At 36.5% G+C, this 26186-nt stretch overlaps 1 protein-coding gene across 4 annotated transcripts in view; it reads right to left on the bottom strand.

Moving 5' to 3' along the window:
• The window catches only part of ARHGAP10 (Rho GTPase activating protein 10), a 133500-nt gene that overhangs the window by 41546 nt on the left and 65768 nt on the right, over positions 1–26186 (bottom strand). For 3 of the 4 annotated variants that reach the window (XM_042828348.1, XM_042828347.1, XM_042828350.1), the window contains 6 exons: positions 25283–25348; positions 19770–19844; positions 12739–12826; positions 11282–11340; positions 8920–9025; positions 8123–8282 (listed from right to left, as the gene is read on the bottom strand). In XM_042828348.1, the coding sequence (XP_042684282.1) occupies positions 8123–8282; positions 8920–9025; positions 11282–11340; positions 12739–12826; positions 19770–19844; positions 25283–25348 (554 nt within the window). The remainder of the gene's footprint in view (positions 1–8122; positions 8283–8919; positions 9026–11281; positions 11341–12738; positions 12827–19769; positions 19845–25282; positions 25349–26186) is intronic. The other variant, XM_042828349.1, reaches the window with a different exon arrangement.

Raw genomic sequence — 26186 nt, forward strand, 5'->3', positions numbered from 1 at the left:
AATACTGATCTGTTCTTTCAGGTCTTAAGCAGAACTAATTAATGAATTTCAGTACATTTGCCAGGAATCACTTTAGGAAAAGACCCAGACATCAGGTCATCTCTGTCTGCTTTGTATAGCTGGGGTAATTAAAATTACCTCTAAAAATAAGTGGGAGGCAAACAGCAAAGACAGAGTGAGATGAAAAAGAGGGGAGAAAAAAAAATGGAAGCATAGTGATAGAGCTAATGAGGATAAACTTACAAAAATCATTAACAGCTTAAAGTTGCGCCATAATTTTCCTGCAAGACAAATCCCCTGTTCACTCTCATAACACCTGCTATACAGAACATGCATCTATTTTCTCTGAATACATGGAAAACAATCAGAATCAGCTACAGGACAGGGCAAGATAAACTTATCACCACCATGCTCTTTTCTAGACTTAGCTTCTTTTCAATGTAATGTGAACCCAATTCAGGTTCATATTTTGAACAGTAAAATCCATATTCAGTAAAATGTACAGTTCTACAGGTTTTTTTTGTTTTGTTGTGTTTTGTTTTTTTTTTTAATTTGAAGAGATTACAGAAGATAATTGGAGCTACTAAAATTAAGTTTATTCATAATAGACTTCTGGAAATACATGATTGTATCTAAACTGATTGCATCAATTCTAACAGTTTAATAAAATTTCTAAATTGAGACATTATTGGAAATATAAACATGTTTAAATAAAGTGGGGTTTTTTGCATATTTAAATGCAAAAAAAAAAGAGTGTAAATGCAAAATGCAAAAAAAGAGTGTAAATTTAAATGCAAAAAAAAAGAGTATAAAGAGTGTTAGATCAATCTGTTTCATTTTTGGTATTGGTCAACTTGATCTTTTTCTTCTGGTTCTCAAAAAAGTCAACAAATATAAAAATATATGCACTAGAAATTATTGATGTTTACATGGGATCTTTGTTCAGTATATATAAAATGAAGCTCATTATTTCTCAAAATCACATTAAATATCTTTGAAAAATAAAATTCAATTAAAAAAATCGACGATTTGATTAGAATCTTTAAGTAACCTACCTTCCCAAGGTTATCACTGAGTCGACTTCAATATGCCTGCCTTGAAGTAAATATTCCAACTTTCGTGCTCTATCAGCAATACACTATACAGCATGATCTACTGTACACTGTCTTCTATGAGGCCACAAAGGATGCAGATTTTTTGAAGTTTGGATTTTGAGGGTGGAATGTCACTACCAACCACAAGACACCTTTATATAGTATTCACTGTCATCGTATTTGGAAAAAAAATAAACTCAGATCAAGAGTTGAGAGATGCCTGAAGTTAAACATCTAGAGGGCCACTTCCCAGAAAGCGTCAATTAATGCTCCTGAAGTTTCCTAGTGCACTCCAGTTACAGTGCAACAGAGTATGCAGCTTGAAAAGAACAGGAGTAAATATCAAAAAGTAAAAAACAGGAAACATCCTTGGTTGGGAGAAAAGAGACAGCCCACTAAGCTCCAAAACAAACAACAAGAAGAAACTTTTCCTTCACTGCAAAGATATCATTTGCTGAGACAATCTGTATAGCAGCTCGGTTACCTATAACCAGATGAAACACTTATCCGTGGGCACCATGAGTCTCAACCTTGTACTAAAACTGGAGTATCTGCTGTCTGCAGATAGGATCTAGGATCTGATAGGATCTAGTGCTCCAGACAAATTGCAAACTATTTGAGTGACAGAAGAACTGATGGAAGTTTTGGGTAGATCAGATGTATAGACATGTAGATTCCAACAGCCACTCATTCGGCCTGACTGTTTTGAACCCTGTAGTTCAAGTTGGACTGTTAGTGAAGAAACTAAATATAGCCTACAAAACATGACATTGCAGTCTGGAGGACAGATGTGAAAGGATGAAAGAAAAGAAACATACCAAGGTTAGAAACATGTGTCCTTTGGTCGCTTGTAAATTATGAATTTGTTGACTCAGCCTTTCTAAAAGTAGTGTTACTGATACAACTGCAGCATCCACTGTATCACATCTCTCCACCTTTTAACAATTCATGAGAAGGATGCTCCTGATAGCAGCCCATTCACTGCCATTATTTTATTCATTGAAGGTCTGAAGGAAATGACAGAGTTAACAATACTCCAAGCTTGATACAGCTACTCATTTGTCCATTGCAATGGCAGAAACAGCATATGCACCTTCTCTTCTATACTCACCTACTGTTACTTACATCAAGGAGAGTATTTTAAATAAGGTTATCCTTGTCTATTACAGCTACACACACTAGCTTTGTGTATATCTTATTTAGCTACAGGAAATACCAGAAAGAACAACAACAAGCAAATAAGCAAACAAACAAAAGCCTTTAAAGGAAAAGATTAATACTCAATCCACTGATCTAGCTTTCTAAAATATGACATACGCTTACATAGTTACTAAATGAAAAATAACGTAGAATGTGAATATTTGCAAATATTTGCCTTTGCAAAGAGCATCAGATATCTTGAGAAGTTAAATGTGGCACTTATAAACCTAAGTTAAGAGTTAGCAAAAGCAATAACCACAGCCAAACACAAACATGATCTCTTCTTTCTTTATAATAAATACCTACAAATGCAAATAAATATTTCTGGTGAAATATAGTTTTCTCCAAATTTTGTACACAATAATACTAATGATTACACATCAACAATAAAAACTTGCATTTGACACTCTACTACAATGTCATTGAAATGTCAAGCTATCTGGAAATGACACGGTTCCAACCGTACTACACAACCGTCATTATTTGTCAGATAATTAACCTGTTGCCACTACAAGGATTTATATCTTCTCTATACTGTTAAGTTTTTTTCTGGTCTTTGCTCCTATTAAAAAGCATTTATTTAATCTCACATTATGCCTGAAAGCTCTTAAACATTTACCTGTAACAGAACCACTTTAAACATGCAAAGGTTGCACTGCGGAGACACACGGACACACTTCAGTGCTGCTTCCTGCTCTCAGATGAACATCTGACTTCACTTGCTTTTATTTCTTCCACCTGATGAACACTGAAAGTATTATGTACTGTGTTTTAAGAATTTTCCAAATATTACTGAATGAAGTTGATGTTGGCTTAAGAGCTCAGTAGCATTTCTTCCATTTAGTTTAAAAAGAAAATTATAAATGGGCTTACTTAAACTTAAGCAAAACACAACACTGTAATAAAGACATATTTTGTCCAATGTATGTAAAACTTCTGCCATTTCTATGGAGATGAATACAGTAAACAATATTTGTGCTGGAAGTATAGAGTTTTTCAAAACTAACATCTTTCAGCTATCTTACTTTTATGTTGCTAGAATTAAAAAAAAAAAAAAAGAAAAGAAACCAACAAAAAAAAAACGTTATGATTTGCTGCGCCTATTCCCTTTCAGAAGACAGGTTTTCCAATCTCACTTAACAGACTTATGTCAAGCTCACCTCTTTTCTTTTTTCTAATTTACTTCCCCTGTAATTTTCATCTTCTTCCTGTTTTTTCAATCCTGGTATTTGTATTCACTATTCTTTCCTCCCCCATACACCAGTTTACATATTCCAGTCCCACTGAGATTTTTTATTCCATCCTCCTCCCTCATCTTCTTTCATTTCTTAGCCTTTTTCTGTTTTTTTAAATAATATTCAGGGAACTGAGAAACCAAAATGGCTCATATTACCACTGAGGCATTTCTCAATGGCAAATAACTCCTCTGAATACTAACTGACATTCATTCCAATGAGATCCCAAAATATTACAATGAACAGCAAGAACACATGCATGCTATTCAGGCAATTGTGAAGCGTACTGCTATTCTTCCTCAGTGCAAGTCAGAAAGCAAAACTGCAAGACCTGAGAAAACCAAGATTTCCAGTCTGTGAAACCGTTGGCGAGAAAAACTAATTCATACCCATGAAATTAATTTAGGAGAAGAGAGAAAAAGCAAGCAAAAAATGTTTCGGTTCAAATTGCCTATCACGATTCATTGCAGGATTACCTAAAGACCAAGCAAGGATTGTTCCAGGCACTGTACAAACACAGCTGCAGTAAGCCTGAGTTCATTAACTCAGAAAGTGAAAATCAAGGGAAAGTTTAGCTTCAAAGTAAAATGACCATGATGATGAGACACAAACATGAATTTCTTGATGCTTTTTTAGCTAAGGAAAGGACATGGGTCACAGACATCAAAAAAAGGCCAGACAAATACGGCTAAGGAGAAGAGGACACGACAGCCAAATATGAAATTACACTGCCATTAAGTACCTGCAAAGCAAAGGCAATTAAGAGTGTGTACGGCCAGTCAGCAAAAAACATCTCAATTCCAAGCAAAACAACAGTCCATTCAATATCAAAGCCGAACAACTTTCTATTTGGTCTGGCATATCTGGCAGACCTCCCCCTAGAGCTATATGGCAGATGCAAGCAAGACAATTTGTAAGTCTTACTGCCTTCGGTACCAGCCTCTTTTCCACAACTAGTGATTCTGAGCATCCTGGATAAAATTTCAGCTTGGAATTATATTTTGCTTTTTCCTTCGCAGTAGAAATGTCTTTCTGAAGCTCATCTTCTGCCTGGAGACTGAGAAATACTCTGCCAAGAAGAGATTTATCCACAGCTGACAAGAACAAAAGCTAAACAATTATTTCCATAATGCTATTCTGTTTTCCTTGTAGTCTTAATAACTGTGCAATTCTAGTGCCCCTCAAGTGATACATCTGCTGTACAACCTAGTGTCCAGTATTCAAATCTCAGCACTCTTTGACTTTGCAAAACATCCTGTCCTCAATCTACCATAATTGGCTCATAGGCAAGGTTTGGATGTATGTATGCAGACTTCAAACAAAGTGAAAATTGCATTTGTTGGTTTCTAAGTAGCAGGAAAAGAGCTAAAAAATAAATTTTTTTTTAAAAAAAAACAACCACTAAAAACAGCTTATGCACTAAGCAAGATATTCTTATCTCAGAGCGAATCTCCATATCCAGGTTCCCATATATAAACTGCATTGAAATTCTCTGATTAGGATTCAAAGAGTGACGACAGTGCAATGACTGCACAGGGTTTCAAAGCCAATAGCACAATCATGTCTCCTACCAGAAAAGAATTGTAGAGTTCCTTCAGTAAAGCCGTACACAGAGCAAGACCAAATGAGCTGACTAAATGTTTGAGAAATCACAACCATTTTTATCACTTGGCATACCAAATTACTCTTTTATATGGTAAATAACAATGGCTTTTGCTTCTACATTTTGGAATTTTTTTAACCATTTCATTTGCTACATGGGAAAAGAGATGCTGTCTGCAGTTTGCCTGAGATATATATTATACAGACATGAAGCTTGAGGTGTTGCTTTAAGTTTCTGTCAGTGTGCCTCCATCTTGACTCCATCACATTTCTATAGTTCTAGACTTGGCTTATATTAGTAGATGCTCCTAGAAATGCCCTCACAACCCCGAAAGACAACCAAATCTTAGACTGCATCAAAAGAAGAATGGTCAGCATGTGGTAGGAGGTGATCCTGCCCTCTGTTCTACACTGGCAAGACTTCTCCTGGATGGAATACTGCATACATATGATACAGTCCTCAGTACAGGAGAATCCTTGGCACAGTAGAGACATGGATCTGTTGGAGTGCATCCAGAGGAGAGCCACAAAAATGATCCAAGGGATGGAACACCGGTCCTATGAGGACAAGCTGAGAGAGTTGGGGCTATTCAGTGTAGAGAAGTTTCTGGGAGCGGCCTTTCACTATCTAACAGGGGTTATAAGAAAGAAGCAGATAGACTTTTGTGATAGGACAAGGAGAAACGGTTTCAAACTAAAAGAGGGGAGATTTAGATTGGATATAAGAAGAATTTACACTGAGGGTGGTGGGATACTGGAGCAGGTTGTGCAGAGATATGGAGGATACCTCATAGGTGGAGGCTGTCAAGTTCAGGGGCTGGATGGGGTTCTGAACAACCTGTTGTAGCTGTAGGCATCCCCGTTCATTGCAGGGGAGCTGGATTAAGATTACTTTTCCACTGCATTTCTCATTAGGTTCTAAAATATAACACTCCTGCCTTTGCAATAAAATATAAATACCTAAAGTATAAATACACAGAGGTCACATAGGCCTCCTTCCCTTATGGAAGCAGATCTAGTGTGGGAGAGAAGTTGCTGCAGGTAGACCACTGATGGCAAGTTCGCTGTTAGAAATAATGGTGAACAGAAACATTCTCAAAAAGTTATAGCCTTCCAGTTCTAAAGAAGACACCAAGACAATGAGTTATGGAAAATGATACAGTATCATTTTGATGTATTTTCAGTTCTTTGCTTCTCCACATTTTCAGAAGAGCCAGAAATGCCAGCACAACTAATGCTTCAAATGTGAAATTGTATGGGAACCGCTGAATCACGGCCTGAACCTCTGATTGATCACCTGAGGCGAGCACTGAGTCAGCCATGGGAGCACAGCTGAAGGCAATTCACCTGTGCTGTTGGAAGGGGTGGAGCCTGGCTGCACCTCTCCTAGAGCCATTTAAGAGCTGGCTACAGAATGCAGAAGGATCTCTTCTAGAGATCCCTCTTTGGGAGTTTTGTGTTAAGCCTGGGGTGCAGGTAAGCTTTCTATTTATTCTCTTTTTGTTGTTATAATCTGCTTTGCCAAACTCTCTTGTTTATTTTGTAATTATAATGTCTTTACATTTATTCATTATACAGAAATTCATCTCTGTTTCTGAAAGGCATGTGACTGGGTAGGCGTACTAATAAGCTGGTGCTGATCTGTGGTGATCTAGTGTTTTTAAAAGACAGAACTAAACCAGTTTCTATATGCCATTAAAACAATTTTGATGTACTTTCTCTCTCTTCATTTTTTCTTGATTTGTGTAGTCTCTGCAGTAACTACAAAATCATGAGCTTACTTAGCTTCATTTATAAGGTTAAAAAGGGTTTACGTCTTTTTGGATGTTTCTCTCTTAGGACTTAAGCCACATCTGCTGCTGAATCACTTCCCAATAGAAAAGAAGTGTATCTGCTCAAGGTGTATGCGTGGGCAGCATCATATCCTAAGTCAAATAAGCCAACAAAACGCACCATGTAGATAAAGCTATGCCAAAATAAGTTTTGCCAAGCCTGTACCATGAAGAGAGGCAGCACAACTGTATTGTAAGAAAAACTTATGGCAGATAAGACTTGACTTAGACAGCCAACTTCAACACTGCTAACCTTTAAAACAAATAATGATTTCACTGCTCAGAGTGCTTAAGACAGAAAGAATAGAAGGTGATAGAATTTTTCCATAGCGCTTTATTTTTTTTTTTTTTTTCTTTCCAATAAGAATGAAGGAAATACTGCATATTTTGCTAGCTCAGAGGATCTCAAGTCTTAAACACCCAGTTGGAGAAATCAGTTAAGTCACGGAAGGACTCCTGAAGGATCACCCAAACAAGGAGGGACTAGTAAAAGATGTATTTATTTACTGTAAATTCCAGGGCTGAGATTGCATACGAATATTCTAGGCCATATCTTGTATAGATGAGTCATCTAAGTAACTGGCAGCTACCACAGCAGCAACAATTCCTATGTTCAGTATTACCTCAAACACAAAGACTTAAAGTAACACATATTCAGCTGAAAACAAAAGAACTTTTAATATCTGGCTCCCTCATAATGCTTTTTACCCCCAAAACTCTCAGTACAGTGAAGTCGTCTTTTACTGTGTGAACACTGGGAGAAATTAAGACACAGAACAATTAATTCGGTGAAACCTTAGTCTAAGTACTTGAAATAAGAGCTAAAAGATGAGCCTCAGCTCATTTTCTTCTTTTCCAGTCTTTTATCACTTCTGCTCACAAAAAAAACATACACAAATATGGTAATGAAAATCTATTTGCATTATACACATGCAGAAGCACAGCTCCTGTCAGAAAATAAGCTTTCAGAAAAGTCATTTCACCTATGAAACAGGATATTTATACACTTATTGAGTGTAAATTGCCAAAAGCTTACAGTATCCAGGGGATATTCTTCAGAGTTCATTTGCAACATTGATTTTTAACTCTGTGCTAAACATTAAGCCAAACAGATCATTTGAAACTCTGTCTAGAAATACGGAGGTATATCGAAACTTACCTTCTCATGGTTTTCTATAAGGATCTCAACAACAATATTCTGAAACTTCAGGTCCATGATAGCTGCTACGGTTTCTTCTTGAGGCCTCATTAAGGTTGGTCCAAACACCACCCCCAGATTTGCTACAGTCATTAGATTCCTCTTGGCGTGCTTTGAAACACTTTCAGAAAAGAATTGGAGGAAAAAACAGGAAATAGATTATGATAAATTTCCATTACTGTTAGAAAATGCAGTCTACTTTACAAATGAAAACATTACGTTTCCTTAATCCGTTTTTTTTTTTTTTTTTTTAGTAGTTTGTTTTCTGCAAAATTTCTTCAAATAAAGTCATACTGAATACTGGAAAACAGAAAAGCCGTTCTTCTACTGGCAATTTAAAAACAAAAGCAGCCTCTTTCTGAACCTAACTATATAAAATACTCTTAGCCTTGGACCAGGGCAAGTGTGAAACCAACTTAAATTTGCTAACAGATCTCCACTATTCACTTTGCCAGAATTTGCAAAGAGAAAGTATAATGTTCGCCTTCTCACTTCAATCAAACCCTCAACTGCTGGCGGGACTGCTAAAGTAAATACTTACATGGCTTCATTAATGGATTAGATTTCTGCCTTACCCTCCAAAATATACACAGTATGAGTCAAACGTCTTGTCTGCTTTTGCACGTTTGGTTCTCAGTATTGTGTACGACAGCACTGAGATGGGCTTCAGCTCCAGCTGCACTAACTAGGCTCCGTGCAGTTAAAGAAAGATAAGGACAAGGGTTCTGCCAAGGCGGGAAGGAGGTCATAACACTTACTTAGCTAAATGTTTCACCAAGATGTCCAGCATCTCTTTGTTCTTTTCTGGGAGTTTATGGACCAAGAAGTGAACAGCATTAACTCGAGATTCAGGACTCCCACTTTCTACAGGGCATAGAAACAAATAAACAGCTCAAAACAAACACAAAAACAAACAGAAAAACAAAGCTACTTCCACTCCTGCATGGAAATATACTGAACTCACTTAGCTTCAACTTACATATTCCGCTTAACGTTTTGGCATTACTAACTGATTGCCCTCGTCACAAGCATTCAATTTCATTGGTACTATTTTGCTGGCCTTTTATTTTCTTGTTCTGTATAATTAAGTGACTTTTGCTTCTATGGGTTTCCACTAGTACACAGGTGAAAGTAAGAGCTTATAATAAGAGGAAACAGACCATATATCCATTCAACAAGGTCGTATTAAATCAGAAAATTATGCCTAAAGAGTGGCTTGTGAGAAGGATGTAAGTATTTCTATTGCGTACAATATACTTAGCAAAAGGTGTATAAACAGAAAAATTTAGCTCCTATTGAGAAGGCAAGGAGTTTTGATTGCTCATCAGGTCCCATTTTAATCTAAGGCAGTGCTATTTGCTAAGTGTGTTACATATATAAAATAGCCAATGTATTTCTTCAGTGCATATTGCTGAAGATCTTTTGCCATTATTCTTTGTGCGCTGCTATGCATTTTAAGGATGCTTTTCTATTCTTTTGCAGTGAACATTCCTGTGTACATTTCCAGATAAAAGGTTACCAAAACACAAAATGTTTAGTTCTTGGTCAGCTAATCAAAGTTTAGACAGCCATAAAAACTTAAGCCTTCTTTAAAACAGTAATGCTTTCTATACATATGGAAATGCAAGCCTTAATTAAGGGATAGCAATGCAACTTAATCACAAGATTCAGTCAAATCTTATATAATTACAGTATATCGTGATGCATAATAAAGAAAGGAAAACTGAAAGAACCTTTTTATTTTGGCTTCTTTTAAAATATATATATAATACTATATTAATAATATTATACTATATTACTATACTAATAATATAATACTATAAATACTAATACTATATTAATAATATAATATTAATATATTATTATATTTATATATATATATAACTATATATATAAAATAGTTTCAGAGAAAAGGATATTCCTTTCTGTTCCTGTGGATTCTTTGTTGTTTTTTTTATAGCCAACATAGGAAACAACACTGAATACCTATTTTTAACTGCACTTTAACACAGATCTGCAATGTTGATTAGATTTACGTCCCCACTACCTGTACTCAGCCTCTGAAGAAAACTTTAGTATTTAAGAACATAATACTGTTGAGAACATGTTACTTTGTATGATTTCTTCAATGAAGGTGACTACAAAATAGAGAAGGGGAAATACAGTGAGAAACTGCTGGCAAAACTTCATAGATCAAGAAATTACTTACTTAATCCTTTCTAATCCTACTGGCAGACTTGCCATTTAGGTAATACAATCTTGAGTTTTGTTTAAGCACTGGCTTCTGAGATGTGTTTTGGCAATTAATTGCATGGGCTAATTCTTATTATGAATTAAGGACTACAAACAAACACATTCTGCAGTCTTTAAAAGTCATTAAAGCAAACCGAGGAAGATAAAAACAATTGTCTCAAAGTTTATTTTAATTTTGCTTTTTATGGTTTGCCAGAAGTGCTATGGGCTGGAAAAAAAATCATCTAGATATGTTTGATACTTTGCCAAAAATTTCTTACACTGTTTCTGTCAGTCCTCTTCCAAAAAAGTCCATGTATATTAGATATCACACAGATGAACTACAAGAGCAGTTCTGTCTTTTCCAAGACTGTGTTTGAACTGCTAATAGTGTGATCTGTCCTGTTCATTCCTTTCTTTCACTAATAGATGAGGAACATTCAAGGCAGCCTGGATACAGACCTAACAAGGCACTAAAAGCAAGGGTCAGGCAGCCGTGCATTGAAGATTTAAATAAGCCTCAGCTAGTGTCCTTTCTTTAACTAAGCATCATAAAATGGAAGGAAAAAAATATCCCAGTCCAAGTAGATGTTCATCACTATGTAATTAAGGTAATTAGAATAATTTTAATGCATGACTGAAAAAACTTTTATTTAAAAGTGAAAAACTATGTTACATCTGTCACAAATGTTTGTTACTACATATATCATATGTGACGCACAGTAGATCTGAACACATTAAAGTTTTTGTTAAAAATTCTTTTATTTCTTATTCCTCTATTTTTACTAGGTTGAAGAATTTTTTTCAGAAATAGATTTTGCACATGCTCCGAAGTCTACAACAGTACTATAAGAAAAGATTTCTATTTGAACTACTGTTAATACTTACTGGCAGGAATGATGAATTCTCCATGCAGCTCATACGTCATCAGTGGCTCTGGAAGGCTTCTGTAAAACAAGGGTAGCATAAAAGATGTATTTACATTCCATTCTACCTGTATTAATTCTAAGCAGGAAATATTTTGAAATTTTCAGTAGTATAGTCATTGCACCGGAAGAGACATTGTTATGGTGGCTCATGTTTTCAATTCCTAGTACACACAGAAAACACAAAAATCAGGAAGGGATGAAGAACTTAAGACTAAATATTTGCACTCATATTTCACGAGCTGAAGTGAAGCCTCCCATCTATTGTAAGCACACCTCCAAAGTACAATATTGAGACCATTTCACTGAGTTACATATGTAATATGGTGAAGATGCCATCCCTGGCAGTGTTCAAGAGGTGCCTGGATGAGGAGCTGCCAGACATGGTTTAGTAGCTTGTGGTAGTAATGGTGGTGGAATCTTTGGACTAGATGACCTTGTAGGTCCTTTCCAACCTTGTGATTCTGATTCAATTTTAGTTAGGATTTTTAAAATACAAAGAATCACAAGTCAGTGCTTTGTTATAAGTGAATTAAAACAGTTAAGTTTGCTGACCAGCAGCAAATAACACTAAAGCTTTTGCAAATGGAAAAACTGAATTTGAAAACTTTAGTCATCAATTTAAAATGTATTGAATAATGCAATTCAAAGTTCAAACATGAGAGTTAAAACCTTGATTCCTTGAGTTAACTTCAATGATGCTTATGAAATATTGGAATAAACACTCCAGCAGGAAATACTGTAGGCAGAAAACACTTCATCAAATGCACGCTTTTTCCTGATTCTTTTTTACATTTCCAAAAGCCTTAATCTTCAAAATATTTCTTCAGCGTTCTTTGATAGTGGTTTTGGTATTAAAACCAAAAAACTAAAAATACTACATTTTTGACACTTAGGAAAAAATACAATAAAGCTCTTGGGCAGTTTAGTAAAATTTCTTGATCAAGAATCAGCCAAGCCATTTGAGCAGAGAACAACTAAAATTCTTACTTTTAATACTTAGAATATTGTTAACATTTCATCTAGAATACAGGAGCAAGGTTGAGGAAAAAAAAAAAAGAGAAATACTCAAAATTTCTTAACCCTTCCCCTTTTTAATTCTATTACATTCAAATGCAAAAAGGCAGAAAATACTTGCAATAACCTCAGTTTTCAGCAAGTTTACTAACAATTCAGATCTCTGAACCACCACTGAAGTTCCATCTAACATAACATTTCCCGTTAACATAAATATTAGTTTTGCTAATTATTCTGTTTGCCCCAAAACAAGCAGCAAACATGGCATTTGCAGAAAATGCACCTCTGTTCATTAAAGAAAAAAGAACATATGCTACGTTACTTGCTTTTCTTAACACACAGCATATGAGAATTGAAATAAAATACTGATGGTATGAAAAAAAGCAAAGAAGAGAGGCTCACCGCAGATATTGCTTCATAGCACTAGTAATTGTCTTCACTTCCCAGTCTACAGAGTTTTCCAGGTCAACTTCATTGCAGGTTTTTGCATCTAGAAAATATTCAGAGATTGAAGAAAGATGTGAAAAAACTGATGCTAAATCAATATGTTCTAAAAGAACAAAATGTTCTAAAGGAACATTTTAAACTTGTATATTTGCTCAAGTACTTTTTTTGCTATAATTAATACAACATGACAATGTCCAAACTTCCTTACGAATTTTATTTATGTGTTCTGTTTTAAAAAGCACTTTACTGCTGCTTTGTTATTTAATGAAGGATTAAAAATCCCTTTCACGTGGAGAGATCTATATAGCAATTGCAATTTTCACACATTTACCAAAACAGAAAGATGTACATAAGAAGTTTACAAAAAGATAAACTACAATTTATCTTCTCATTATATAAAAGACAAATAGATTGAGAATTCTTTAGAAGCAAAAATACGTAAAGCATTAGAAACAGTTATTTTGAACTGATGATGAGAATAGCCAACCAACTGCAATATGATGATCTTTACTGCATGAAAATCTCTAAGAGATATTCCAAAATAAAAAGGGAGCAAGTTTCCTCTACAAGATGGCTTGAACATTGCCTTAACTTGAACAGTTCTAACAAATGTCAATTTGTCCATTTCTCCTGTTTTTTATAAGTCTAGTTGGTAGAGTCTCATAACAAGACTGATCAAACTGAACTGACATATGTCTGAATAATCACAGAAACTGAGGGGTTGGAAAGGACCTCTGGAGGTTATCTATCACAACCCCCCTACTAAAGCAGGTTCTCTAGAGCAGGTTACATAGGGAAGCTTCCCTGTGGGTTTTGAACATCTCCAGAGAAGGAAACTCCAGGAACCTGTCTGGGCAGTCTATTCCAGTGCTCTGTAAACTGCACAGTGAAGTTTTTCCTCATGTTTGTATGCAACTTCCTTTGCTCCAGTTTGTGCCCACTGTTCATTGCTCTGCTGCTGATCACCACTGAAAAGAGCCTGGCCCCATTCTCTTCCTTCCCACCCTTTAGACATTTATTAAAATTGATATAATCTCCTTCCAGTCTTCTCTTGAGTCAACATTCCCAGTTCTCTCAGCTTTTTCCTCATACAGCAGATGCTCTGGGCCCCTAACATCTTTGCAGCTCTCAAGTGGCCTCTCCCTTGTCTGCTTTTTGCTGGGAAGTCCAGAACTGGAATCGATCAGCTGAAGATTTTTTGAGGCATTGTTATGTTTTTTTGCAATGTTTTGCCATTTTAAACAAACAAAAAAAAACTGTAAGTCTCAAAACAGGAAATAATAGTTATTTGACAGTCAAGACCTCAGGTATGTAGCCAAATTAGCCCAATACGTTTTGTAATTTCAAGTCCTCAAGCATTTTTATTATTACATGTTCCTGTCAGTTGTTACAGTAAGCTACAGCAAGAGCGAATGACATAGATTATGTGTTTCATACAACTCAGAATTCATTAGTTACTTGGCTTGCCAGGCAAATGGCAGACACATTTAAAAAAAAAAATCACATTAGGAGTCTTGATTAAAGGGGTAGTCCTTTTACTGGACTAAATAATTCCGTTCTGAAAGCTGTGCCAACCAATTATTTCTGTAACTGAATATTCTCCCCCATTATATCAATTATTTAAATCCCATATAAAATACAAATCAGACTACACTTCCAACCAATACTGTCACTAGTCTACTAGCCACCACTCAAAATCCTCACAACTGTCTTAGGAAAACAGTTATTTTTTCTTTTTCACATGCTAGCTTCTCCTGATTTCTAATTCTATTTTTGGAGAAGAAAATCTTTCTACCAAACTCCTTAAATAAAAACTGCCATAACATCAGAAACTAGAAAAATCTACAGTGATTTTATTAATAAACCACTATGTAATATCCTATCCAGTGTTTTTGAATAACTGTTTCATAATCATCAGCTCTCCTTTCCAGTCAAAGGAAATTTTCAATTACATAAAACTTGGCGATGATGATACTGAGGATGGGAAAAAAAAGAAAAAAACCCACCTCAAGTGCTTCACTTCCAAAACAAACATACTAAAAAAATATAAGGTATTGCTGAAGTACTTCATTATCTCCTGGGCAATAAAATCTAATTTGGCTATGCTACCAACTCCAAACAAACCTTAGTTTCACTGCAGAAACTGATCAAAACTCATTAAAGACTTTCTTTTGATACTTTTAGTTTGACTACACACTCTACAAACCCTACAAAGCTCCCTACCCACTACCCCATATATGTACAATATATAATCCGACTGCTTCTGTTCTGTTTACCCCCTAAACATCCAAGACTACTGTACAATCTGGAACTTCAACCAAGATTTCAAAACTTATTCTATTGTTTTCCCTGCTATTTGTTTGCATAGCAGCCACTGTGCAATTAAAGGGAACTGTACACCTATAAATACAAGTGAGTATATTTATGGAACTGATTTTGACAGACCAACTCTAAATTTCATGCACGTCTTCCCGAGAGTAAGGGAGCTTGAGTTCATAACGATAGTTCACTAAACTAAGGTTAGACGTAGACTCTCTACCTTTGTTTGCGGTATGCCCACTGTAGGTATATATGCATACTGTATACAAAATAATAAGGAATTCGGTGTAATTGTTTTGAAAGAGCAGAGGAACTGTAAGGTTTTCTTCCACAAAGTGCAATGTCCAGCATTTTCCACACAAGGCAGTATCAGAAATCAAAACTGAACTTATCAATAGAAATTTCAAATTCTTAGTCACCTCACTGTGAGCAAGGGTCTGTATGAAAACCAATCTACCTTAGCAGTCTGTACAAAACACATGTAGACATTTTGTGTGAAATTAACCATCAGATCCATTACATAGATCATAGGTGAAACAGGATTTGTGCCCAGTGCTTTTCAAAAACAGAGCTTCTCAATGGTTCTGTAACTTTGTAGTAACTCTGTATCCCTGTTTCCAAGAAGGCACCAGATGAAAGTATCTTTTCCCTGGAAATGTACTGAGTGCTTTATTTATCAAATGTCTTAGTGATTCAAATTTACACAAGATTATTATGGCAAAAAATGCATGTTGCTCTGAAAGTAGTGCCTGCTGTTTGTTTCCATGGAAACCGTAACAGAGACAAAGAGCACAACAGCACTAATTGAGCAAATTCTCCAGTACAAAGCACTGATTTTCAACATAGTAACCACCGTTAGCTAAGCATTTTCACCAGCAATAAACAAAACTCAGAATGTTGTGCTTATAAAAATCTTCACCAGCGCAGGTGACCCACTGTTTCACAGCTGCTATGATGGTAGCATTGCTAGGAAATTTTTGCCCATGCAATCCACCTTTCCTCAGCATGGAAGACAGAAGATGCCAAATCTGGACTATACACTGTACGTGGTAGGACAGTTCCAGCCAAGATTGGCAATGTGCTCCACAGTCTTCAAATTGCTACAGGGTGTAGAAGTTTAAACCTCCAGCTTAGTCAGCATTGTGATGTAGCAGTCAGAACTGATTGAGATGCTCTTCATTTCAGTGTGACAGCTGTGCATGGCCATCCAGAACATGGCTTGTCTTTCATGCCACTGTCATCACTGCTGAAATACACTACCCACTGTGTCACTGCGCTCACATCTACTGTTCAGTCTCCATAAACTTTCCATAGTTGTTGATGAAGGTGAGTGGGTGCCATTTTTTCTTCATGGGGGAATTCAGTGACACACTAAAATCAATCCCACCCCAGCTGAAACTAAGACAGCTTCACACACACTTCCATGTCAGACATCATTTTGTCAGCCTGCCTGTCTGCCCCTCTATCACACAGCAACAAAATGCTACAGAATATTGGCAGGAAGGTTCAGCCTCTACTTCTGTATCACCAACATCTGCCTCTGATGTCGTGAGTCAACATAATGAAATAGGAGGCACTACTTTTAGAGCAGCCTTTATAGAATAACACAGCACAATGCTGTTTACATGCAACCTCAAAGACTAAGTTAACTGCAAAATCAAGTCTTTGTGGATGCTTTTTGTTGTTTGTTTGGTTTGGTTTTTTGGGTTTTTTTTTGTTTGTTTTAAAGCAGAATTGTATTTTTAATTGCTGAACCTCATTGAGCCTCATTTTACACAGGACATTGTTGCACTAAATTACACACTGAAAATGAAAATCTGTGCATTCACAGAACTAGAAGAGCAGACCTCTAAACATACTGGTTGACTTTGTACTCACTTGAATTTCAGTGTACTTTACCAAATTATATAGAAAATAGAGAAAGAGACAGAACCTACATGCTATTAATGCCCTTGGTTACCACTAGGAAGACTTTTTAGCACTTCAGGCCTTTCAGACTGTGAAACTCATGGTCACTGACAGGTATCTTAAAATACTTTGAAATATTATCAAATATTTTAAAATACAAAAAGTTAATATGAGGCTTTTATGATTCTGAACAGAGCTTTCATATAAAAGGGTGTCTAAGAGTATACCCGGAGACAAAGGATTAAAGATTAATCACTCATTTTAAATTCTCTGTAGTACTGTATATCAAAAAGAAACCCTCTTTATTCTTCCGTGAGGACAGTCAGATAAAGAGCACAGATAGGATTGCTTTCAACAAATCATCAGAAAAAGAGCACCTGCTTGCACCCTAACTTTTTTTCTGTTCAGTATTTTGTCTTGTCTTGATACCGCTGTATTCTTCCCACTTCAAATAACTATAGCAAACTTGGGAATGAGAAAAAAATGTTTCTAATTTAAAAAATAACTAAAAACAGATGCTGGAATCCCCACTAAACCCTTCCAGCTGCTACTGAACCACTGGCAACCTAAGTCTATTTAATTTGGATGCAACTAATGGCAGAGAGGAAAAATTGTCTGCCAGACCTGCACGCCCAAAGAGAGCCAGTAAGTGCAAAAATGAAAAACATGTCATGATATTAAAAGCATCTTATTGATACTCTTTGAATGACAGCTAGTCTTTTTTCCTACGGTCAACGGACAAAAATGGTTACTGTTTATTGAGCTTAACTCGAACACAGATAAACAACCGTGAGAATCTGCTATATATCAGTCATTATTACTAATCAGTTTGTATTTTTTGTAAAACAATGTTATGCTGAATACTGTAAAGATTTGGGCAGGTTTGTGTGCACAAATGAAGAACTTTTGGGTGCTGTTAATATTGATTAAAGTAAGATACGAAAAATTAATATTTAGCAAGGTCATTATGACAGATTGATATAATATACAGGCCCTCAAGCCTGATGTCTTATCATTTCTGAAGAGACAGCCTGTTTGAGGGGAAAAAAAAAAGGAAAAGAGAAAGTCTTACAGGTGGCACTGAACTGACAGCAGCATACAATATAAAAGCGCTTTGTCATTCACATAATGTCTGGGGTAATGAAATGAATTCACTTTCTGGCTTCCTCCAGTTTGCAGTGCCAAAGAACACTGTGTTATCAGCACAGATGGAGCATGCATGGTTCTGGAGAAGAGCCTGGTGCAAACTGCAAACAAGCTTCTTTGCATACCAATGAATTCCTGAGAATCAGACCTTTGCTGTCAAGTGACAGGTTTGGAAGCTCTATAAAAATGAACTAATCCCAGTAGTCTTGTCTAACTGCATGTACTGTCAGTGCTCAGGACAAGAAATTGGGAAACACTGCACATCTTGCAGTCATGGCTACTACTCTGGTGAGAGATACCAGGCAGATGAGGGATTTCATGCAGATGCCAACACTATTTCTTTCCCCCCTTAGGGACAGCAGAGTAGCGAAAGAACTGCAGTCACTGGGACTAACGATGCATCAAAATTTCCAGAAGGAAAAAAGTTTTGAGAATAACTTTATGAATCAAAAACATTAAAAGCTAACCACAGCAAGTAGATATAATACAGTCTAAGATGTTGTATGGGAACTGCTGAATCACAGCCTGAACCTCTGATTGATCACCTGAGGCGAGCACTGAGTCAGCCACAGGAGCACAGGTGAAGGCAATTCACCTGTGCTGTTGGAAGGGGTGGAGCCTGGCTGCACCTCTCCTAGACCCATTTAAGAGCTGGCTACCAATAAGGAAGAGTCTCTTCTGGAGTTCCCTCCTCTGGAGTTTTGCAATGAGCCCAGGATACAGGTAAGCATTCTATCTATTTTCTTTTTGTTGTTATAATCTGCTTTGCCAAGTTCTCTTTTTTATTTTTTAATTATAGCATCTTGATATTCATTGATTATACAGACGTTAGCCACAAGTAAGAGTTACACTACTAAACTTTTTTAAAGCAAATCCTTTCTCCATCTGCCTTCCATCTTGGCACAGATATAATTATTATTAATATGTATACTATATTCCTGCTCTTCAACCAAATAGCTTCTCATCAGCAGGCTTAACCTAAGCGCTTTATTTTGCGCAATGATCAACTAAAGGCACACATGAGCAACCATCTGCACATCTTAGACAAGGGAGAGGGTTGAAAACAACAAACAAGGAAGTAATAAGCTTCAAATATTCTTGAACTTGGTATTTTGAGTTATCTGATGAAGCCATTAAACTCAGGCAGGGTTAAATGGGTTTTACAGAGTCATAGAATGATGGGATTGGAAAGGACCTTCTGAAATAATTTACTGCAAGCCCTGCACCATCAGGGGCACCTAGAGCAGGCTGCTCAGGGCCGTATCCAGGTAGCTCCTGAAGATCTCCAAGGAAGAGTCTCCACATTCTCTGGGAAACCTGTGCCAATGCTCAGTCACCTGCACAGTAAAGAAGTGCATCCTGACTTGCAAAAAGCCCGTGATTTGTCCTACATATTCCTTAGTAGTTCTCTTAGTGCATGCCTACCAACTGATCTTGCACTCTGCACTCAACCAGGGGTGACCTTACAGTGCTATAAGGATGATTTTCATGGAGTAAAGCAAACTAGAGATGGCCCATGTAAAGAACAGTTACAGGAAGATGCTTTCAATTTTAAACACAGTAAAACAAACATGAAATAAAATATGAAAAAAAATCATAAAGTAGAGGCATACCCATCAACAGACTGAGAAGTCTCTGGACCTTTGAACTCACCCCCACAACTCTGTACAATCCTTGGTCATTTATACCTATTATGTAAAAAGAGAGAAAAGAAAAAAAAAAAAAAAAAAAAAAAAACCAGCAGATTAAATAGCGATAACAGTCAAATCTAGCATTTCTTTTTCTCCCCAGGCAACAAACACTAATAAGTATGAAAGACTAAACACTATTCATGCAGTTGTGAGAATAACTTTATAAGTTAAGCCCTGCAAGAATCCTTTCACTCTTCTGTGTTTTTGAGGTGCACTCGCAGAGTTTCTTTGAAAAGATTCTACTTCCTATACTAGGAATAGCAGCAAACAAGAGCTAATCTTTCCTTGAAAAATCAATGGTTGTTCTCAGATTTATAAATGGTACTTTGGATGCATCAATGTCCGCATTCTAATAAAGCAAGAACTAGCCCATCAAATGATAAATTAGGTTTTATTTAATAAGGATCATTTTGCTCTTTTCCTGAAACACCTGCATGACAAAGAGTTGGGATAAAATAGACTTGAGGCTATTATAGACTGGCTATTACCAGTCCCCAAAACCAAGGCTTTTCAAGTTTGTAAAAGCTTTTGATTTAAGATTTGAGATCTCATTCCAATCCCCTGGGGTTAAGATAGAGTCAAGTTCAGAAGCACCACCTCAGGTTACTGAGATGAGTACCTCTGGTTTTGTTAGGGATGAATACAATAGCCATAAGCAGTACTATGTTTTCAGTCCTTTGCCATCATTCTATGTAAACAATGGATCACCTCCCTTTCATTTCTTTCTTTCCTATCAAATACATTCCCTTCTCTATCATATATCTTCATCTATTTTTCCTTTTTTTCATCATGCTTGGTTTTATCCCAGGGAAATAAAAAATCAAATATAAATTGAAGACATACAAGAGGATTAGAAGAGTAAGAGAACAAAAATGGCACAATACCACATCTTTATATCTGTTGCGTATTTTCAGAACTTGTATATTGGAAGGTAAAACATAACGTTCTGAAGCTGACAAGATGTTTATGAGGCCACATAACAAGCAGCAATCTACAATTACCACCATACTGTACTTCTTCATTCAGATTGGCCTAGAAGAGTAGAAATGACACAAAATCCCTGTACTTATACTGCAAGGAAATCTTTTCAAATAACAGTTTACACGCCATTCTTATTCAAAATATATTTCAACAGAGGAAGGCTTGCAGAGAATTCCCACTTGAAACATCAAACTTCTTCAACCTAGACAAGGAAAATTAAATCCAGACATTTGAGGAAAAAATTTCTTCCTGAATAAGTATTAGATGAAGTAAAAAATCACTAGTTCTTTAATAAGCTATTATCAGACACAACCATAATACAAAGCAAAATTATGGTGTCAAGAAATGTGTCCTTCTCCTGCCTAGTCTTGATATGTTTTTTTCTCTCTTCTCCCTCTCGCTCCTCTTCCTCACACATCCTTCATCTTCCCAAACCATGTCACATCTCTGAGATCTTGATGGGCTCCTCACGTTCAGCACTGCACAAATCTCTGTCCCAGATGACAGAGGTTACCTGATGTGCTATGACAGTAGCTGCTACTTCTCACAGTTGTTCCACCTGGGCAAATCAGCCTTTTAATTTCTCCAGGATGCCAGCACTGTTGTAATAATGCTGAACCTTTGGCTAGATCTCAGAGCTGGTTCAAATTAACCAAGTGAGTCAGATCTTCAGCATTTCATCTTTGGTCATCAAAACTATAGCTCTAGAGTATGCTCATTGTTTAACTGTGTACAAAGAAAGAACCACAAAAAATAGTGGTGGCCATATACTACTCTTCTCAGAATATTAAGTTATCTATTCAGACAAGTAAGTTTTCCTTCGATCTCCAGAATAACTATGTGATGGGATCCTATACAAGTCTAGCACGCTGCCAACACAAAGGGAAAATGAACACAGACTGGTCCATTTTGAACAAGGATGCAGTAGTATCCGTTCTGAGAACAGCAAGTATTTCCAGGAAAGTTCTGGTAAAAAAGTAACAGTAAGCCTTTTAATTCTTTGAAAAAAATGCATCACACTTTTATTAATGATGCCCACCGTTACTTTCCTCGAAACAGACCTTCTGCATCATATGCAAGAAATTAAAAAGCTGGAGATACTGTCTTAGTCAAATACACCTCTGCTGTAACTTAATTCAGAAGCTGTTTCATCATTTCCTGTGTTACTAACATTAAAAGAACCAAACTCTGTTGACCACAAACATCCACAACATACATTGATTGGCTTAAAATAGTTAAGATCAAACCACAGAAACTACTGTTCAATACTAAAACAGACATGATATGCATAAGTCTCTGAAATTACGGCAGATTGAAACGTAGACAATCCTCCAGCAATAAGCATGAATCTGTGGTAATCATTATCAGGTAACTGATCAGTTTCAAGTTCATCAACCTGAAGAAGCACAGCTAATTGCTAACTGACATCAAGAAGTGCAAAGATAAATTAATATTTCAACATAGTCTTAAATGATATCTTTAAACGTACCATTAAACGATGTTTTATTTAAAATACTAACAAAAAAAGTACTATTGAAACAGTACTATTTCCAATTTTATCTGTACATTTTAGATATTCAGCATGCCAAAGATTGATAATGCTTGGCATTTACAGAACGCAATTGACAAGGTGACTCATTTCAAGGAACAGCTTACCACTGATTAAAATGCTGATGCTCTGTCCACTGGCTCAACTTGTCACTATTAGCAGTTCTGATCAGTAAAGCCCTGCAGTACACTTTTCTTCATATTTACACAATATAAACATGTTTGGCTCTCTGTTACCAGAATTCAGTTTAGGTGCATGATTCGTGAAACACGCTTAGAAAATTAAGATATTTTAAGTAAAAAAGTATTTTCACTATTCTAAGGAGAATATGTCTGCAGGCATGTTTACTGGATGGCTGCCCATGTCACTTGTGCCTGACACAGGCTGTTAACAGAGGTGCAAATTTAACTGTTTATTATCAGATTCCGCAGTGCAGAAACAGTCATACAAGTGATACTCTCAACTTCAGGTATTATCAGATTTCTCTGTTTACTTGCAAAAGGCTTTCTACTTCCTCCTGACCATCTTCTTTCTTTCTCATGAAGAGAAAACAAAGATAGCTCAATGCTGCCATCTGTCTCCACTGTTCAGATTGGCAGCTCCTGTAGGGTTAAAATCGAGGCAAAAGGTACTACTCTCACACTTACTTAGCATATGCTCACAAAATGCACAACCAACTACTTGTGCACAAAAATATGGTGCAGTCTTTAATACTGGAACAAATAGCTTTTCTGTGCTTCTCTAAAATTTTACTGCTGTTCGATTATTCTAACTTCAGAATTACACACAAAATGGAATAATCAAAACAGAATCCCAACATCAGACTCAAAACATGCATTCACATCCATCCAGAACTGTGCTCTGTATGTGACAGACAAGCTCAGCGTAACACTGCCTTGATAGCTCAGCACCTTCTATTAGGTAAGGCACAGCCAGTGTTATTACCCAGCGAAGCAAAAAACTCTCAGTCAAAAGCAAATACATATTTTAATCAAGACACTATCTTTGATTTTTCTCTTCATTCAAAGGCAATCATTTTGTTCTTGGCTTTATAAAAGTGAATGTAACTGAAAAAAATTAACCAGCCATTGACAAGTTTATGTTCAATATCGCTGTTATGCTCTTCTTTCTCTGAATACCAGACTTTCTGCGATGACATGACAAGACTATTCTCAGTTTCCTCCCACACTAGACTGTCCTCTCTTTCCACCCACACCAACCTCACACCCATTCTGATTAAAAGAGATAAAAACATGGCACACAAGTACAATCTCTGAAAAGGCATCTGTCCTGATTTCTTCTGTCGAACATAACTTGCCTTTGATGTGCTATCATTAAAGTAACATAGTCAAGTAAAAATTGTTTTTAAAACAAACAGAGTACAAAATCTGCAGATCTGAAAGACAGTCTTTCTTTACCACTGTTCAGTTGAACTCTTTGGAGGTAAACGACAGTGTTTTCCTGACCTTCTTTGTGTTTAGCTCAGCAAATATCCAGAAAAGGTCCTGAAGAAACCATAAACTGATCCTCTGAGCTTGCTTCATTTGGTCTCAAGGGCTGCTCTGAAAGTAATACCTCCTATTTTATTTTGTTGGCCCACAACATCGGAGGCAGATGCTGGTGGCATGGCAATAGAGGTTGAACTGTCCCACCAATATTGTTACATTTTGCTGCTGTGCAGCAGATGGCAGCAGTAGGGCAGTCTAACAGGGAAGGGGGTATGAAACTAAGGTGTGGAAATGAATTCCTCTATGAGAAAAGAAATGGCACCACTGACATTCGTTGACACTTACTGAATATTCATGGGGAACAAAGAGCGGATGTGTGCACAGTGAGGTAGTTTGTAGTGCAGTTTAGCAGTGGCAACAGAGACAGTGGCTCGCCTCCACTAGGGCAGATTTTTACAAGCATGGCATGCAAGCTCCTGTTAATCAACGGCAAAAATGCTTAACTACTTTTGCTGACTATGCTGAGAAATACTGTTTCGTATCTGAGAATTTGCTCTATCAACTAGTATTATTGTGTTCTTGCATTTGTCGTACTTTCCATGGAAATAAACAGGAGGCATTACTTTCAGAGCAATCTGCATATGAAGTCAATATTTTGTTTGCTGAGCTTTGTTTTGTTTGTTTGCTTTTAAATGTAGTTGATGTTACGTTTAGAATCTATAAACTGAAAATCTTTGATAGTCCTTGAAATTCTATGGATGAATCAGCTTCATTCAAGCAAAGACGCACGGACTGCTGAATCCTTGCAAGATAGCAGTAGTTCACCCAAATCCATTCTTGGAACCCTGGGAACTGAAATACTTATTGAATACTGACTTCCTTTTCCTTAAATATTCTCCACAGTACAATACTTCTGTCTGCACATAGATCTATTTTCTTTGTCTCCAATTTTGAAGTGCACGTAACAGTAAGCCTAACAGCATCCTTGCCTCTGGTGTAAGATTCTAACTCCAGGAAAAGTACTTTAATACTTTTGTTCTTCACTTGTCTCCTTAGCTTTTATCCTTCTTTCTTCAGTGTTCAAATAGATAAGCTTTAATTCAAAGTCAACAAGCAGAATACTTAAATTAATTTGTCTATTCCAGTAACCAAGAAAAGAAAGGTACATGAATTCCCTTCAAGATTTAGGGTATTTTCTTAGTTGTACACCAGTATTGTTATTAGAATGTTACTGATAGTATCCATTTGGATCACTTCTTGAAAACCCATTTATTGAAGGAGAATCATACTTAAAAGGCTAGAACAGCACAGAAGAGAGTTCCTGCACTAGTCACTGTGATCTCTCCCATGTAGTCCTTCACAGAAACTTGCAAGGAAACTATATCACACAGTCTAAAAGCAGACCAACTGTTCCACTACTTCCCTGAACAAAAACATTTGGTTGGGTTTATCATTACCTCGTGTTTCAACAGCGCTGATGCACTTTTTGATTACTGTGAACCCTATCTTATCCAACTGCGCGCCTAAAAGAAAAAGAGTTTGAAAAGTTTTAAAATGCCATTATAAATAAGTCTTTCGCTGAAAAATAAGACAGAACTTAATGAGTAGTACTTCTCAGGCAAAACTGTAAATATTCTCAAACAGAACTACCTCACTCCTTTTTCTAGAGAAATACTCTGTTAATACCCCTTTTTCTCTCACATTCCCAGCTGGCCCAAGTAAAAGCATGTCCTGGTGGTGGTGGCTACACTGAATCTATACAAAGTAGCAGCCTTTAAAAAAACAGATCTCTAATTAGGTACATCTGTTGGCACATGCAAAAAGATGGAACTTAACAATAGTTACTGCAACACTGACAACATCTGAGTGAGTTAACCAAATGGGACAAGGAAGCACTTAGGATAAAAAAACATAATCAACAGCACATTTTTTACAGAGGCCTATCCAAAGCCGAAGGAATTCCCACTCTAAAGATACAAGACACATGTATATCATTTCACAGCAGTTCTGGATCTGACTACATAGAAGCAGCTGCATTAACAGAACAGCTGAGATCCAGCATTACTTTGTTGTTTCTATCTTATATGTTTTGTTCACATAAAAACTTCATTTAAAAGCTTATATTGCAATGCAGCCCTTCCTGCAAACATCTGGCCTTCTTGCTTCTGGTAACCTGGTCTTGCACTACTATAATGAAAATCTGGGGAAAAACTTTTATTAATAAATACCAGAACACAGCTTTATCCAACAATAATAATTAAACGAAAGCATAAATACTCTGATAATGCAAAAAGGATAGTTATTTTCACTTATTTACTTTGCTAACTGAAGAAAGCTAATATTATTTAAAGAAAGCTCTCT

This window comes from Centrocercus urophasianus, unplaced genomic scaffold (genome assembly GCF_019232065.1).
Source record: "Centrocercus urophasianus isolate 14NV4802_14NV808 unplaced genomic scaffold, USGS_Curo_1.0 seq_3, whole genome shotgun sequence".
NCBI lineage: Eukaryota > Metazoa > Chordata > Aves > Galliformes > Phasianidae > Centrocercus > Centrocercus urophasianus.